The sequence below is a fragment of the Eptatretus burgeri genome, chromosome 2, assembly GCF_056783735.1.
Source record: "Eptatretus burgeri isolate ZD-2024b chromosome 2, Ebu_testis_v1, whole genome shotgun sequence".
NCBI classification, from domain to species: Eukaryota; Metazoa; Chordata; class Myxini; order Myxiniformes; family Myxinidae; genus Eptatretus; species Eptatretus burgeri.
Window position 1 is genome coordinate 7,334,620 of NC_140962.1, and position 17,303 is coordinate 7,351,922.

Genomic DNA, 17,303 nt, shown 5'->3' on the forward strand with positions numbered 1-17,303 from the left:
TTAACTGTTGAGATACAGGGTGAAAAACAATACATAGCACAATATCTCAAAAACTTGATAGACGACTTGATTAGGAGACGAGAACAAGCTGATTAAATTTTTGTTCAGGTCTGGATCCAGATCCGGCCTATTGGTGGGATACAAAATGTAAACTGTTCAGCTTGGCGGAGGTATGCGCTACACCGGGTGCCATTCCATTTGAACTTATTACCATTGGTGTACAGTTATATATATTTTTTAAAGAGCCAATTTATCAAGTGGAAACTACAACTGAGGTGTTAAGAAAGTCTATTTTCCAAGCCAAACCTGGGGTCAGCTTGCAAAGTTCAGGAAGCCTTTCAAAGCCTTCAGCCAGCAACGTGGGCACGATGATGTCATAGTTGGGGAGCTCACTGCAATGGCATGCACACAGATCTCAATAAGAACCCTCCCGTCGTGACGGAATAAAGGAGCATCTTGGGGGTATTTATTCTAGTGAATGGTATGTGTGAATGGGAAACAGATTTAACATCACAATCAAATAAAAAAAGGTTTAACACATCAAGAGGTCACACCCAAGGACATATAGGGCAAGACAATCACTCGCTTACCAGTAAGTCTGCTTCAGGATGATGAGCTTGGCCTCGATGGACGTTTTGCGCGCATCGGCAGACAATCCCCTGCACGCATCCAGCACGTCTGAACACGATAAACAAAGAAAACATCTTCACGTCATCCTACATTTTTTTAATGTTAACCGAAATCTGATGGTAGAATCGTAACCATGGATAAGAGCTTTTTCCTGTTAGAAGAACAGGGAGCAGCTGATAATCTCGGTCCCCCGCATTTTGGGTGGTATGAGAAACAGATGTGTGTGATATAAAAGCTATATCTTCAACGATTTTCGAAATATCCGCGCACAAGCCAAGTTACCGAGATGGTTGCAATGGCAACATAATTCAGCCAATCACCGCCGTGATCTAATCAGGTTGAGAAAATGTCATGAGGAATGGATATCCGTAACATAAAAGCTAAATGCTCAACGGTTTTTGAAATATCATGTACACATAAGTACATGAACGGATGATCGGTCGGTCAGTCGGACGGACAGAGCTCATTTTAATGTCCCCTGTCTCCAACCTTGTCAGAGGGTTGAGGAACAAAAGGTTAGCTTGCTGTCGTATCAATGACCTTTGCAATACAAAATAAATCCTGAAGATTTAGGCCAAAAATATAGAAGTGAGAATTTTAATGAATGCATTTGACACAAAGACCAGAGATCGGCATGAGCAAAATGGAGGTGAGTAAGTGATCAATCTCAAAAAAATTCTCATAGGCGACAGAGGCAAGTGTCGAAATTTAAGGGGAAGTAACTCCATATAAGCAAGAAGACAAAAAGTTGTTTGATATAATTAATTCACAAGAATTTATTCGTCAACTTACAACCAGCCATCACATGAACGCAGGAGTACATGACACTGGAGAGAAAAATGAAACAAATAAATACAGAACACTATTGAAACAAGTGAAAAAGACATAAAATGTCATAGCCCCTGTTGTTTTAGAGTTAAAGGGCGAGCCCACATTTACGTACAACTAAAATGGCCACCAGTCTACAAGTCAGCCATCTTTGCATCTTTGATCAGATCGCAAAATTAACAGAGGGGCACATGTATGCCATCATGTACTGTGCTTGTGCCAAGTTTGAGCAAAATCAGACCATGCAAGTCTGAGAAATGGTTGCAGACACATTGAAAGAACAAAATGGCCACCGGTCGGCCATCTTACATCTGATCCTGAAAAAAATGACGTCCATATGTAAGCCATCAATCATTATTTGAACATTGGTCAATGCTTCTCCGAGAAATGGTTGAGGAAATTTTCAACATCGGGGTTTTTTTTTTTTTTTACAAATAAAATGGCCGCTAGTCGGCCATCTTTGATCTGATGTCGAAAAAAAGATGACAGGCACCTGTCTGTCCTGTGTTGTCTTTGTGCCAAGTGCAAATAAAATCGGTCCATACATGTCTAAGATATGGTTGCAGACGCGATCACGCACGCACACAAAAATCGAGACCAAATGCATAAGCCCTCGTTTCGGACTCAGTCCAACGGGGGCTAATTATAATGTATGTACACAAATCAACAATTAAAGTGTACAGCTTGAAAGTGGAGGGACAAGAGGGAGGGACAGGCAGGCTTTTGTGTCTCGGATAGACTGTTCAAATAATTTGTGGGCTGGGTCGGTCGGCAAAGGGAGGGTAATCAGTCCAGGTCTTCAAGACAGCTATTCACCATCATCTCAGATCATCCCCGATCCAAAACCATGACAATTTCTACCATGTTTACCCCATCCTCCCGATCCTTCCTAATTTCCAGTTTGTCCTTCCTGAGAGTTTGCTTCTGTATCCATTCCATGCGTCCTTTCCTGCTCCCACAACTTCTCCCCACACCGATTGTTTGTCCAAGTCTCTCTCTATCTTAGCCTTCAACTCTGCTGTTGGTGTTTCTCCCGCTCTCTCTACTGTTCCTTTTGTCCTGTTACGTCCTGATCCGTTCAGTGTACAAGCTCTTCCACGAGCTTAAAAATAAACTTCGTGCCAATACCCCTGGGCGCTCACCTGGTAGCAGCTAGATAAGATAACCAGGGAACCACTGGTCAGCATGGAAGACCCACAAAATATGTAATGCAGAAGAGAGTAAATACCTGTGGATTACCTCTTTCGGAGGGAAACCCCTCCATAAACTCCATCCGTAGGCCCCCTCAGACCCCGATTCTTTTAATGCCGTGAACAAACTTTGGTACATCACAGGTGATGAATGTTGTGGTAAAGTTTCATCGAAGTGGTATGTGTGCTTTCAGAGAAGTTGCAAGTATTTGTGGATGGACGGACGGATTCACCATCCCATAAGCTCCCCGGAACTACGCTCCAGGTGAGCCAAAAATTAAGACAAATAAAAAAATGACGAGTGGCAAATTACTCACCCCAAATGAATGCAAGGCAAGTATAATGTGCACATGAACGATCGTTCGCCATTCATGACGAGCTCTGATTACCATTCATGTGAAATAGCATGGAAGCCAAAGAAAACATCTTCAGGTCCTTCTTTATCGATTTACAAGGCAACACTTCTTTTTCTAAAATTGGTTTAATACTTCCTTCTCCTCTTCCTGTCAAGGATGAAGTCCACCAAGGCAGTGTCCTATTCTTAATCTTCATCAATGATCTCACTGACTCTCTCAAAAATCCTCTTTATCTCTTTGCTTATGACTCCACTCTCTGCCATGACATCCTTCATCCTTCTGATAGACAAGCAACAAGCCTATCACCTCTCCGCAGACCTTAACAAGAATCACAAACTGGTCAAACACTTGGAATATGTCTTTCAATCCTGAGAAATCCCTCACACTCACCCTCACCCTCTCTCTCTCTCACTCCAAAAGGACTGTACCGCAAACCCTGCTTTCTCAACAACCCTCTCGAAGAGGTTCAGTCACTCAAACTCTTGGGTCTCACTCTCAGCCATGATCTCTCTTGGGCAAGCCACATTTTAAAGTTGGCTTCCAAAGCCAGATTCCAAGTCGGCATCCTCCGTTATGCAAAGTCCTTCCTTGGCATTCCTGAGCTCTTATTCACCTACAATGCTTTCATCTGCAGCTTGAAGTACTGCTCTCCCCTCTGGGCTGGCTCCCCTGTCTCACATCTTACTCAGCTTAACATTGTGGAAACAAAAGCCTTCAATATCATGGGAATCTCTCGCGATGAAGCTGAGTCGTTTGGCCTATCACTTCGCCATCGCCGATAGGTCGGTGGTCTCTCTGTCTTCTTCCATCTCATTTCTGGTCTTGCACCCTCTGCCCGCTATGTGCCCCCCCCCCCAAAGTACCTGCAGGAGGCACGTGTTCCACCAGCAACCCCTTAATCATGAAACTGCCTAAATCTAGAATCACTGCTCACCTCCACTCATTTATTCCTCTCTTTTTCCTGCCTGTGTTAACACTTTCCACACTCTCTTCGATCTCATTCTTCCCTCCGGGTCTTCAAGACAGCTGTTCACCACCATATCAGGTCATTCCCATCCAAAGCCATGATCTTTTCTCCACCCGTTAAACCACCTCGCACCCCTCCTAAAATTTTGCTTATGTATCCATCTTGTCCACCCCTTGCATTCTCCCCTACTCCTCATCGTTACCTGCGTTACCTTCTCTCTCTGCCCTTCTATCGGCATTTCCCCTTGTTATGTTGTGGCCTGCTCCGTCTTGTGTCATAGCTCTTCCATGAGTCTAGATCATGAATAAATAATAACAAAACAAACAAAAACTCCTGAAATTAAAATGTTGAAGCAAGCGTGAGGACGATGTTGGCATCCTTACCATTTCCCGGAGTAAGGCACAGTGCCTGCGCCAGGGCTGCTAGAACAGACTGCTCTGCTAGCCCAATGCGAAGTTTCCCACCCAGAGACCTAGTATGGGAATGATGTTAAAGAATAAGACACAACGAAGCAAAAGTCAGAATCCTGATCCATAACTCACGCTCTCAAATAAAGGACAAATGAAGAAACAAAATAATTATCCACTTAATCCACGTATTCCACACCAGAACACTTGATATATTGTATATACACAAACAGGCAATTTAAGGGTGTGGGTTGAGAGTGGAGCCATATGACGTCCCTAAAAACAGTAAGTTTCCTCTTCGGAATGATTTTCAATTTTGTTTGACTGCCAGACAGGTAGACAGACTGAAGCAATGTCTTTCAATCCTGACAAATCTCACAATCTATATATCTATATCTATATATCTCTATCTCTATCTCTATCTCTCTCTCTCTCTCTCCGAAAGGACCATCTGGCAAACCCTCCCATCTACTTTCTTAACCATCCTCTTGAGGAAGTTCAGTCATTCAAACTCCTGGGTCTCACTATCAGCCACGATCTTTCTTGGGCAAACCACATTTCAAAGTTGGCCTCCTAAGCCAGCCGCCGAGTGGGCATCCTCCATCGCACAAAGTCCTTCTCCTTGGCACACCTGAAATCCAACCCACCCACAAGGCCTTCATCTACAGCTTGATGGAGTACTGCTCTCCCCTCTGGACTGGCTTCCCTGCCTCACAGCTTACTCAGCTTGGACACCGCGGAAACCAAGGTCTTTAAGATAACTGGAATTTCCTGCGATGAAGCCAAGTCTATGGACTTATCACTTTGCTATCAGAGACAGGTCGCTGGTCTCTCTGTCTTCTACCACCTCATTTCTGGTCTTGCACAACCTACTCTTTCCATGCTTTGTCTCCTCCAGGTTTCTGCAGAGCTCACACGGTCCACCATCTACCCCCTTCTGGTGAAACTATCTAAATCCAGGATCATTGCTCACCTCCACTCATTTGTTCCTCTTTTTGTTTCTCACCTGTGGAACCAACTTCCCTTTCCTCTTCAATCTCACTCTTCCCTCCAGGTCCTTCAAGACATCTGTTCACCACCATTGCAGCTTGTCCCCAATTGAAAACCATTATCTTTTCTACCTTCGCTAACCAACTCTCCCCCCACACCCAAATCCCAATCCCTCCTCCTTCCAAATTTCCAGTTTTCCCTCCTGATCGTTTCCTTCTGTATCCATCTTGTCCACCCCACGCATCCTCTCCTGCCTCCTTTCTCCCCACACCCATTGTTTGTCCACCTCCCTCTGTCTTGGTCTTCGGCTCTGCTGTTGGTGTTTCCCCCCGCTCTTTGCTGTTCCTTTTGTCCTGTTGCGTCCTATATCCATTCAGTGTACTGGTACTAGCTCTTCCACGAGCCTCGACTATGTATACGAAAAACAAATCCATTGCAACACCATGCCAGCCAGCACTTAAACACAAATTCGATTTCAAAATTACTTCGTTGACCTTTCATGAGAAACCACCCCAAAAACAATTTGCCTGTAATTGGCACGGCTATGGTTGAAATACGGATTTTTGTTTGTTTTTATTGGGTTTTGAAACTTTGAGACAAGGTTACGGGTCGTGTGTTCGAAGATGTTAATTTTTGGAGAAGCAACACACAAAAATAAAACTAAAGCAAAGTCGATGGCATGCCATCTCAAATCTCCACGCTTACCACATTAAGCAAAGTTCAATAAAGAATGTCTTAAATTGTGCCCATAACTGCATTTTTGGTATTTGACCTTTTGACCCCACTGCAGAGGGCAGGACCAAAAATGATACTGCTCTCACATCTTCTTGCCGTATGGTGATCATAACTACCGACCACATTTGGTGAATTTCTGCACAACAGTTTAGGAGGAGATACGGTGACAGACGGAGACAGACAGACAGACAGACAGACAGATGGAGCTGATTAAATATCCCCCAGTATTTTTTTTAAAAGAGTGGGGATAATGAAGGAAACATTATGTTCCCAGCTGGCAGATTGAAAAATCAGGAAAATTCATTTTAAGCCATACATTCCGATTTCTACAATATGTTCGCTTGAATTTGTCCCACATGGTTACACGTAATTAGAACCAGCCGATGTACCCGGCAATGACAGGTGATAGTATGTCAAAGCATCTGTTGGACCATAGAACGACAGCAACAACATCCAGGAACAATGATGACCGGAAGGAGAGATCGAAGAACACTTTACCCCAATGCAATATTGAGAAAAAGGACATGGGTAGAAGTGTCTTTGCTACTCTCGCTTCGTGTTTCCGAGCACGATCTATATTTCCAAGCACAAGCAACCATTTTTGTCTGAATCTCACTGTTACTCCGCCATCAGAGTGTGCGGCAAATTTTATTGGTCGAGACGGCGTAAAGTTTTGTCCAAATACAACTAAACTGAAGGTTTTTGTAAGTGAAAACAAGGCGATCCGTGTTCTACAGTGTTCAAATATATAACTCAATCGAGATAAAAAATAAAATAATTAAGCTTTTAAAGACTGCAGTAAAAAACGAAATGAGCATTTTTTTCTGAAGTTTACCATCATTGATACAGCCTCTTTTCCACCACCTTATTTGACACGTTAAACCAGTTCTTCGTGCCTGTTTTTTGTCCTTTATGACGTCTCCAACAAAGTTTAAAAAAAGAAAGGGGCAATACCCCTGGGCGCTCATCTGGTAGAATAATTATACTGAGGAGGAAGTCAACATGGGCCAGAATCAGCAAAATAGACCAATGAACCAATGTTATTGCAAATACCTATTTTGTGGACAACCCCCATAAGCCCCCAAACCCTGATTGTTAAAATACCATTAACAAACTTTAGTACATCACAGCTGATGAAGGTTATGGTCAAGTACTCAGAGTTTTGTGTGTAGTTTCTGAGAAGAAAGAAAATAGGTATTTAGGGGAGGGGGGCAACCAGCAGTAGTCTCCCTTCGGGCCCGATTTTTTTTTTTAATGGTGTGAACAAACTTTGGTATTTCACGGGTGATGAAGGTTGTGGTCAAGTTTCATCATAATTGTGTATGTGGATGCTGAAAAAAAACAAATACCTAATTTGGGGGGCAACCCCCCAATAGATCCCTCTAGACCCCGATTTTGTTTTTATGTCGTGAACAAACTTTGGTATATCATGGGTGATGAAGGTTGTAGCCAAGTTTCATTGGAATTGCTTGTGTAGTTTCTGAGAAGAAAGCAGATACCTCTTTTTTGGGGGCGGGGGGAGGCGAGAAAGCCCTCCCCCCCACCCGTAGACCCGCTGAAACCCCGATCTTTTTAAATGTCATGAACAAACTTTAGTACATCACGGTTGATGAAGGATGTGGTGAATTCATCGGAATTGCTTGTGTAGTTTCTGAGAAGAAAGCAAATACACATTTTGGGGGGCAACCCCCTTGTAGATCCCCTCCGGGCCTGATGTTTTTTGATGTCATGAAGAAACTTTAGTACATCATGAGTGATGAAGGTTGTGGACAAGTTTCATGGAAAGTGTGTGTGAAGTTTTGGAGAAGAAGTTGCAAGTGTTTGTGGATGGACGGACAGACCGGTGGACTGATGACACGTCATCCCATAGGCTCCCTGGAACTATGTTCCAGGTGAGCTAAAAATAATAAAAATAATAAAAATAATAAAAACTTTACTTTATTCTTCTCTGTGCATGTGTGATCCGGACCAGATTCTGTACAATTTGCCAAATTCAGATCCAAAGTACTGCCGAACTGCAGGTTTGTGCTCCGATTCATGTTCTAGTATAAAATTTAATTGACATGAAGTTGTTCCTATTTCAGTGTATGACGCCTCTAGTAAATGGACACAATGGAGGCGATGATTGAGGAACAACGTAATTATATATATTTGGATACTAGACCATGAATCGGAGCACAAACCTGCAGTTTAGCAGTATTTTGGATCTGAATTTGGCAAATTGCACGGATTCTCATCCCGATCACATCTGTCAGACGGACAGAGTGAATCAAATGCATCCTGCTGCTTAGCGCAACGTGCTGGGTAATAAATGGAGACAATAACAATGCAATTAGGTGCATGTTTTAACGTAAAACGATTCCCTCCCTTTGTAGTTTGCACGTTTTTAGCTCATCTGGAACATAGTTCAGGTGATGTATTGGCATCGTGTGGTGTCGGTCAGTCATACTATCAGTCAGTGAGTCAGTATGTAACACTCGGACTTCCTTCTCCAAAACTACATACACAATTTCGATGAAACTTCACCACAACCTTCATCACAATGCCTGGTGTTGGCTTAATTGTTAGGGTGGTGGGTTTGGGATCCTAGGATCCTGAGTTCAAATCCCACTCAGCTGTTGAATTAATACCAGGTGGGGTTGACTCGGCCTGTCATCCTTCCGAGGTCGGCAAAATGAGTGCCAGCATGCTAGTGTGCCGTGTCGGAGTGGCGACTCGTCCAGGATTGTGCCCAATAGTCAAGGAGACGGCTTAGGCAGTACCAACGCTCTGCACCGAGTATGGTCCCAATGGATGGATGGATTAAAAAAAAAATAATGGTGTAAGGGGGATTTAAGGGGGGTCAAAATGGGCCCAGGTTTTTTACGGTGCATCGTTGAATTAACCGAGACGCATGAGAACGTGTGTGAGAAAATACCTGATGAGGAAGCGTGCTTCTGAGTGTCGACAAGCAACAAACATCATCTTGATCACATCAATCTTCTTGTTCATCGACTGAAGAAATCAACATCACAAAATCCTTAAAGGAAGGCTAACGTAACAAATCAACCAGGCAAAATGTGGTGTCACACATTACTCAACAAGAGGGTCGTCCTAACCAAGCACTAATGGGTCCATATAAATGATCCAATCAGTGTTCTCTGAAACAGGCACTTCCCGGTTAAACGTTCACAAGTAAACCGATTTGTGCCTTCAATCAGGTTTGTTCAAATAACATAACATACATGTCACTTTATTGATATGTTGTCTGGTGGTTTTTAAAAATATTTTTTACAACAATTGAAGTGAACATTGAAGAAAATAATGTGTTAGAAACAAAGTGAGCTCAATTTTGGCTTAACATTTATAAAAGTGGATACTTCAAAGGTAAAAGACAGAAAGGTAATTGCTAATGAAAATTACTCACAGAGTGTCCTGTCAATTGAGCAATCTCCTTCAGACGAGAATAGACTGTGGAAACTGTGAGCTTCGGAGGAGTGAACATGGTCTTTTGGTTGCTGCGGCTGCATTCAGCCACGAGTCCCAAATCCCCTCGCTCCTGCACATCAGCCTTCACCTTGTCTACCTGCCGCCCTGCTCGCAGGCAGACAAAAGGCAGAATACATCACAAAAATAACATGTCAAGATGTCTTACTTCATGAGACAAAATATTTTGTACTTCTTGCATTGCATGCAGGTAGGTGTTTGGGTTGGCAGGATTACTCAGAGGTTGCGTATTCGTACCTTAGAGCCGTCTCGTCTGGGTTCCATTGCTGATGCAACTGTAAACTGTCACCTCAGAATGTCAAAAGAAAGGAAGCTGCATCAATTAGTACACTGCCTGTCAGACGTGACGCAAAACTGGGGACCAGTCCGCCAGCATCGAGTGCTGGGGGACATTGTCGTTAAAGATCCCATGGTGTCTTTTGCAGAGTCGGCAAATGTTATCAACACCCTGGACAATTCCAAATTCCTATCCTTGCCTCCAGGGGGTATTACATCAGTGGCATGACCACGTTGCAAGGAATGAGGCAGTCATTGCCCAGATACTATACATGCATGGATGAAAGTAGACGTGTGTGTGTGTGTGTGTGTGTGTGTGCGTGTGTGTGTGCGCTCGCACACACACCTGTAGCTTGGGCGATGGCTTTCATCAGGACTGTGTCACCAATGCCGAGCTCAATGCCATCATAGGCGGGACCCAGACGATTAAGGCAGAGATAGATACAGGGAAGTAGATCATGCGGTGTAAGAGCCACCACTGAGCGGAATAGGTTACTCAACATCTCCACTATGCGAAGCCTGTGAAACATTGGTCATGAAAAACGATTAATAGTGGAGTTTAGGGGTGGAGGTTTGGGGGAGGGAAGGGGAAATAACCCAGTGAACTGCAAAACAAATTCAAGAATAAATTTTCTGAACTATAAAGTGGTAATAGCTGGGAGTGCAGTGAATGGTGCTGTCTCTCTGTCTGTCTGTCTGTCTGTGTCTCTCTCACCTGGCAGATTCATTCTCGATCTTTTCAAATGTACGAGCAACTGCCATGTATGGTACTCTGTCAGGCATAAAAAACCCATATATGACAGGGAATGTGAAACGATGGTGTGTTTATCCTTAGCATGTGTTAATAAAGAGTCATATAAAAGAATCAAGAGTCAAATAAATGAGTAGTGCCACTCAAATTTGTTGAACGGCAACAACAAAACAAATAAGTTACAACTGTCCAGAATAATAATTTGAAGAAAAAATAACTGATGAATACAAAGAACAAGCATCTCAATTAATTTGAAAATACAACTGTGTGGCAACGACTCACTTGCTTTCTGACCACGAGCAGCCAGTGGTGACAAATATGCTGAAAATGCATATTGCAGATCCTGTATTTATATACTGCACAATGTAAGTTTCTACAGATTCACCTCCAGTAGGGGTCCACGAGGGGAGTTCTTGGACCCACTTCCTGGCCACCGACCCTGAAGCAGACGAACCACGGATAACTCCGCGGCACGACGGGTTGCTAAACAACCACAGACGCCGCCTCAGATGCTTAATTGGGGTAGGGTCCAGCATCCAAATCCCACTTTATCTTCCCGGCAAATTAATCGCCACAGGTAAGGACTGTGCTTCCCAACGCTCCACTGCTATCAATCAAAATGGCCGAGCGATACAATAAGTGGAACGTTGGCTATTGCTGACCACAACGAAATGGTGGGGCTTAACTCCCTGTCACTATCCACACACTGTGTTCTAAGCAATAGAAGATGACAATTAGGCAGTTTCAGAAACTATTTGTAGAGTTCAACAAGGAGCAGGTGGAATGATGTGTGTGTGTGTGTGTGTGTGTGTGTGTGTGTGTGTGTGTGTGTGTGTGTGTGTGTGTGTGTGTGTGTGTGTGTGTGTGTGTGTGTGTGTGTGTGTGTGTGTGTGTGTGTGTGTGTGTGCGTGTGTGTGTCCTGGTTCATCTGCAAGCAGTCACAGTGAGTCAGTATATGTTGATGCAATGCTAAATTCACGTTTGTGGACGGAAGGACGGACGGACGGATTGATTGACACACGTTACGTGTACGTTACTCATAAGACGAAACACGTCAATGTAATGGTTAGCGTCAGTGTTCCAGACTCCCTGTTTTTTTGTTTTGTTTTTTTTTTTTTCGGTATGACGGTGATGTTGACACTTCGATTTCTAGTGCGGTTATAATATAATATAATATAATATAATTAATAGGCTGCCGCTCAACGATTTAAATCATAACCGCACTCGAAATCGAAGGGTCAACATCACCGTCATACCGAAAAAAAACAACAAAAAAAACGGAGTCTGGAACACTGACGCTAACGATTACCTTGACGTGTTTCGACTTATGAGTAAAGGCGCTGTCACACCTTGACGATTTAGCCAGCAATGGCAACGTATAAAAATGTATGTAAAACGTTGGCGTACGCTGAAATTTTGATGTTTTTTTTTTAAGTTTTGGTCGTATTCATAATGTGTTGGTCGTATGCATAACATATTAGTAATGGGCACAGAACGTTTCATTGTCTTATAGATAACTTGTACCAACGAATGCTTCGCGTGTTGTCGGCGTTCACAACCTATGCCCAACGATAGTTTAACTTGGGCATAGCGCGCTGCACGTATCGCCGACGAACTTGTGGCGTAGCCTTGTTAAAAACCTGCCGCACGCCGATTTAAATCATAACCGCCTGAGAATTGAAAGTGTCAACCACGCAGTCACACCTTGACGATTTAGCCAGCGTAAGCCGACCTATGAAAAATTTGCCGAACCAAGCTGGCACACGTCGAATACGGTATGGGTAAGTTGTGTATACGTGAAGAGCTCGCTGAAAAACGATGAAGTATGCTGTCATATTTCGTGGTACGTCTCGTACGTCGTGAAATTTCAAACGTGCTGAAAATTTTACGACGTACTCGCCGAATGGCTCACACGTTCCGCTACGCTGGGAATAAGTTGTAGGCACGTTATGCGATCATTGACACACGTCGACACAAGTTCCTTGTAAGTTACTCATAAGTCGAAACACGTCGAGGTAATGTTTCGCATACCTGAAACGTATTTTCTCCAAAATATCTGAAGTTGTTGTTGTTGCTGTTTTTTTATTATTATTATTTTTTTTAGTCTATCACGAATTTTAAAATATATTCGGACATTTGCTTTTAAGTTTCGACGTCGACGTGACAATATCCTCAAACAGAAAATATTCACAGAGGAGGAACTAAGAATAAGACATGAGGAAACTGAAGAGGCAATCGGACGTGACAAAATATCGGAAGCTATTGTGGTTTTTTTTTATTGTTTTTTTTTGACGCTGCCAATACGCCATTACACGGTAGCTGTCAAATAGAAACACGTTCTGTGGTCGTCCGAAAGACGTCAATCAAATATGTCTACATACGTCGATATGTGATGGAGGTACGTTACACATAGGTTCAAAGCATGTTACTCATAGGTTATAAATAAGTTTTGGGTACGCTAATCATTATGTCGACGTGTTTTGACTTATGAGTAACTTGCAAGTAACGTGCCTCGACGTGTGTCAACGATCGCATAACGTGCCTCGACGTGTGTCAACGATCGTGTAACGTGCCTTCAACATGTTACTCATAGGTTATAAATAAGTTTTGGGTACGCTAATCATTACCTCGACGTGGTTTGACTTATGAGTAACTTTCAAGTAACGTGTGTCGATGCGTGTCAACGATCGCATAACGTGCCTACAACTTATGGCCAGCGTAGCGGAACGTACGAGTCATACGCTGGCATACGTCGTACAATTTCAAGCATGCTAAAATTTGAGGACAACCGCAAAGTACAACGATGAAAGCCAGCGTACACCGACGTATGGCAGTGTTTTTCAGCATGCTCTTAACGTATACAAAACTTTCCCATAACGTATTCGACGTGTGCCAGCGTTTTAGACAAATTTTTCATAAGTCGGCATACGCTGGCTAAATCGTCAAGGTGTGACAGCGCCTTAACGTACAAGTAACGTGTGTCGACGTGTGTCAACGATCGCGTAACGTGCCTACAACTTATGGCCAGCGTATGCGGAACGTGTGTCATACACCGAGTACGTCGAGAAATTTTCAACATGCTGAAAATTTCTCGACGTATGACGACGTACGCCAGCATACTACGACGTATGCCAACATACTACGACGTATGCCAACATACTACGATGTATGCCAGCGTGCTCTTAACGTATACAAAAAAACTTACCCATAACGTATTCAACGTGTGCCAGCTTGGTTCGGCAAATTTTTCATACGTCGGCATACGCTGGCTAAAACGTCAAGGTGTAACAGCGGCTTCACACTTCGATGTCTAGTGCGGTTATGATTTGAATAGTTGAGCCACAGCCTATTAATAGCCTACGCCACGTGATCGTCGGCGATACGCTGCCGCGCGCTATGCATAAGTTAGACTATCGTTGGGCATAGGTTGTGAACGCCGACAACACGCTCAGCATTCGTTGGTATAAGTTATCTATATGTGATTGAAACGTTCTGTGTACGTTACTAATACATTATGCATATGTCCAACACGTTATTATACGCCAAAACTTAAAAAAAACATTAATAGTTCAGCGTATGCCAGTGTTTTACATACATTTTGAGACCTTGCCATACGCTGGCTAAAACGTCAAGGTGTGACAGGGCCCTCAACAAAGGATAAAAAAAAAACATCTCAGCAGGGAAATCCATTTACTACGAGAACAGCACTCGGCGGAGCGCATACCTCCTCCACACTGATCAGTTGACGTTTTATATGCCACTGATCGGACAGATCTGAATCCTGACGAACCAAAATCTAAATCGGCTTGTTTTTGTCACCTAACCAACTCATCCATCTTGTTTTGTCAAAACTCGTCCACAACTTTTGTAAAAATCGTGCTGTATGTCTTTTTTGGCCTCATCTCTCAATAGTGAAGAAGTACTTTAAAAATTTCTCACATCCGGACATGTATCTTCACCAAAATCGAATCAATTTTTCACGATCATACTTCTAACCTGTCCACCAAGTTTCGTCTGAATCCGTCCACAACTTTTGAGATGTCGTGCTATATATCGTTTTTGGCCCCATCTCTCAATGGTGAAGAAGTATTTAAAACAATTAAGGCATCCGGATCTGGATTCCGATCTTCACAAAAACCTAATCATTTTGTACTTGTCACACACCCAATCTGTCCACCAAATTTTTCAGATATCCTGTCACAGACAGACAAACAAACAGCAGTGAAAACATAACCTCCGCCCACCTTCGGTGGTGGATGTAATTAGCTTGACAGAACTATGAGCTACTTGAAGTCAGGGGTGGAGGAGTAGGAAGATGTCAAAATAAAATCACTTTCATCCCCCTCAAATATTTATTATCCACACCCCCTGAAAGTGAAAAAGCCATCTTGTGTTGCTATAACTGAGACAATGACAGTGTCAGCAATTAAACTCATAATCCTTGGACAGTTCAACAAGAACATACCATCACGTGTCGGATGTCAATGTAAAGAACAAGTAAAGGATGTTTTTCATGAGGGAGAAAAGCACAACAATATGGGACAAAACTTTTCCCCACCTTTCTCCGCGTGCCCAGCAGGCATGGCTGATGGGATCATAGGGGCTCTTGGTTGGGTCATACTCAGTCGGGGAGCAAACTATAGATGCATTGCTTGAAAGTTCAACCCTGCACCACAACAAACCGTTCAACTTTAGCAACAATTAATCTCGTATCACCAGATTAATTCCACAAGACAACAACTAAATGGGTCACGTGCACTTAGCACTTTTAATACCCCGCTTCTTTCACATCTATACACTTACTGTCTTGTATACCTTCCAATACTACCATCTTCCCTAGCGAAAAATAGCATTCCTTTCCAGCAGTAATTTTCTGCAGACTACTGTGGTAAATGAGAGTATGACTCTCATATACTATAGTTGTAACTGTAGAATTTTTGCCTGGGGTTCTTAGAGTTTTTCAACTTTTATGTCATATTGATTTGTGAGCTATCAAACCATATATAATTCAGCATGTGTGTGTGCCATTGGTTGTCATCTCGGAGCCTTCCCATGTCTCGAAGTGTGTGTGTGTGTGTGTGTGTGTGTGTGTGTGTGTGTGTGTGTGTGTGTGTGTGTGTGTGTGTGTGTGTGTGTGTATTTGCACTCCTAAAGGCTGGATGGAATGAGTTGAAATTTGTTGGTTGTACTTGGGGTGTACCTGGGAAGGTTTTTGGCATTAAAAAAAAAAAAATGAATTGGCGTGAGGATTCAGGACAGGGGTGATATGGCAAGTTCTCTGTCGTGAAGCACTACTCCCGGTGGGTGAGTGTATTGCAAGTCTCAGCGGTTTACAGTAATATAATATTATCCATCCATCCATTGGGACCATGCTCTGTGCAGAGCATTGGTGCTGCCTCAGCAGTGTCCTTGGCTATTGGGCACAATCCTGGACGGGTCGCCACTCCGACACAGTATACCAACATGCTGCTCCTCATTTTGCCGACCTCGGAAGGATGACAGGCTGAGTCAACCTCACCTGGTATTAATTCAACAGCTAAGCAGGATTTGAGGTCAGGACCCTCGGGTCCCAAACCCACCACCCTCACCATTAAGCCAACACCAGGCATATATAATATTATGTCTGTATGAAAACCTTAAAGATTTGAAAACTACTTGGCTGACTTGCACACGTATTCTGTATTTTATGCACTCCTAAACCACTGGACGAAATAAGTTCAAAAGTGGTGGTTGTACTCTGGGTGTGGTGGAAACGTTCTAAGGCAAGACCAAGATATTTTTGCATTACGTATTGGACATTCAGAGAGTATAATCTCCTCAAACCTAATGAAGAAGGACTTCGTTTTCAAAGTTTTTCACTTCCATGTTTGGTATCTGGCAGAGGAATACCGTCAGCAAAAATGCCACAGATTTTTTTTTTTGAATAGTATTCAAATTAAAATTTCTCTGAAAGTGTTTGATGATATAACAGTGTACAGATAGGTTGAACACTTGAGATTATTTGTACATAGTCTCATGGAGGGGGGGGGGGGGGGAGGGACCACTATCTAAGAGGCATTAATTATTTTAACGAGGGCACGTTACATATGGGACATTTGTCTACCATTGTTTATATTTTAGTGAGACAATAGCATACATGAGTGACTATAGTTGGAACACGCAATCCCCTCCTCCACACCAACGGACATAATTGTCATGATGTATTAACGCATGCTTCCAGGGGAAAACAATTTAAATATTTCTCACATTTGAAAACGGTAAGCAACAAATGGGTAACAAACATATTCAGAAGCATGAACAGCTCGCTCTGTAACTTCAATTTCCTCAAGATCCCTCGACTGATTGATATTGGGTTCGTGGTGAAGTATTTAAAAACACCGACTATAAACAAATTCAGGTCCAGTGCTATACAACTGAATTTGGTCTTGCAATATTTTGAAATCTTCATAAATTTTTATCGTTGATGTATCTTTCTAAGAAGCCGACTTATTCAATATTTTCTTCAACATCTACAAATGTTCTGATAGCATGGGGTATTTTCCTTAAACATCAACTCAAGCAACAATATGGTCCCTTATTTTGACTTCAACTGGAGTGGTGGAGGTTCATCTTCACCGTTGTCATCATTTTCTTATTCCTTCTGTTGCTGTTCACTCGCAGGGGTCCTCATGCATATCAATAATTATG

General features: G+C 42.8%; 1 protein-coding gene across 2 annotated transcripts in view; it reads right to left on the minus strand.

The window, feature by feature from the left end:
• The window catches only part of LIG1 (DNA ligase 1), a 99,819-nt gene that overhangs the window by 46,046 nt on the left and 36,470 nt on the right, over positions 1 to 17,303 (minus strand). For both annotated transcript variants that reach the window (XM_085861929.1, XM_085861938.1), the window contains exons 8-15: positions 15,175 to 15,282; positions 10,581 to 10,637; positions 10,212 to 10,384; positions 9,510 to 9,676; positions 9,021 to 9,097; positions 4,355 to 4,443; positions 591 to 678; positions 307 to 392 (exon numbers count right to left, since the gene is read on the minus strand). In XM_085861929.1, the coding sequence (XP_085718055.1) occupies positions 307 to 392; positions 591 to 678; positions 4,355 to 4,443; positions 9,021 to 9,097; positions 9,510 to 9,676; positions 10,212 to 10,384; positions 10,581 to 10,637; positions 15,175 to 15,282 (845 nt within the window). The remainder of the gene's footprint in view (positions 1 to 306; positions 393 to 590; positions 679 to 4,354; positions 4,444 to 9,020; positions 9,098 to 9,509; positions 9,677 to 10,211; positions 10,385 to 10,580; positions 10,638 to 15,174; positions 15,283 to 17,303) is intronic.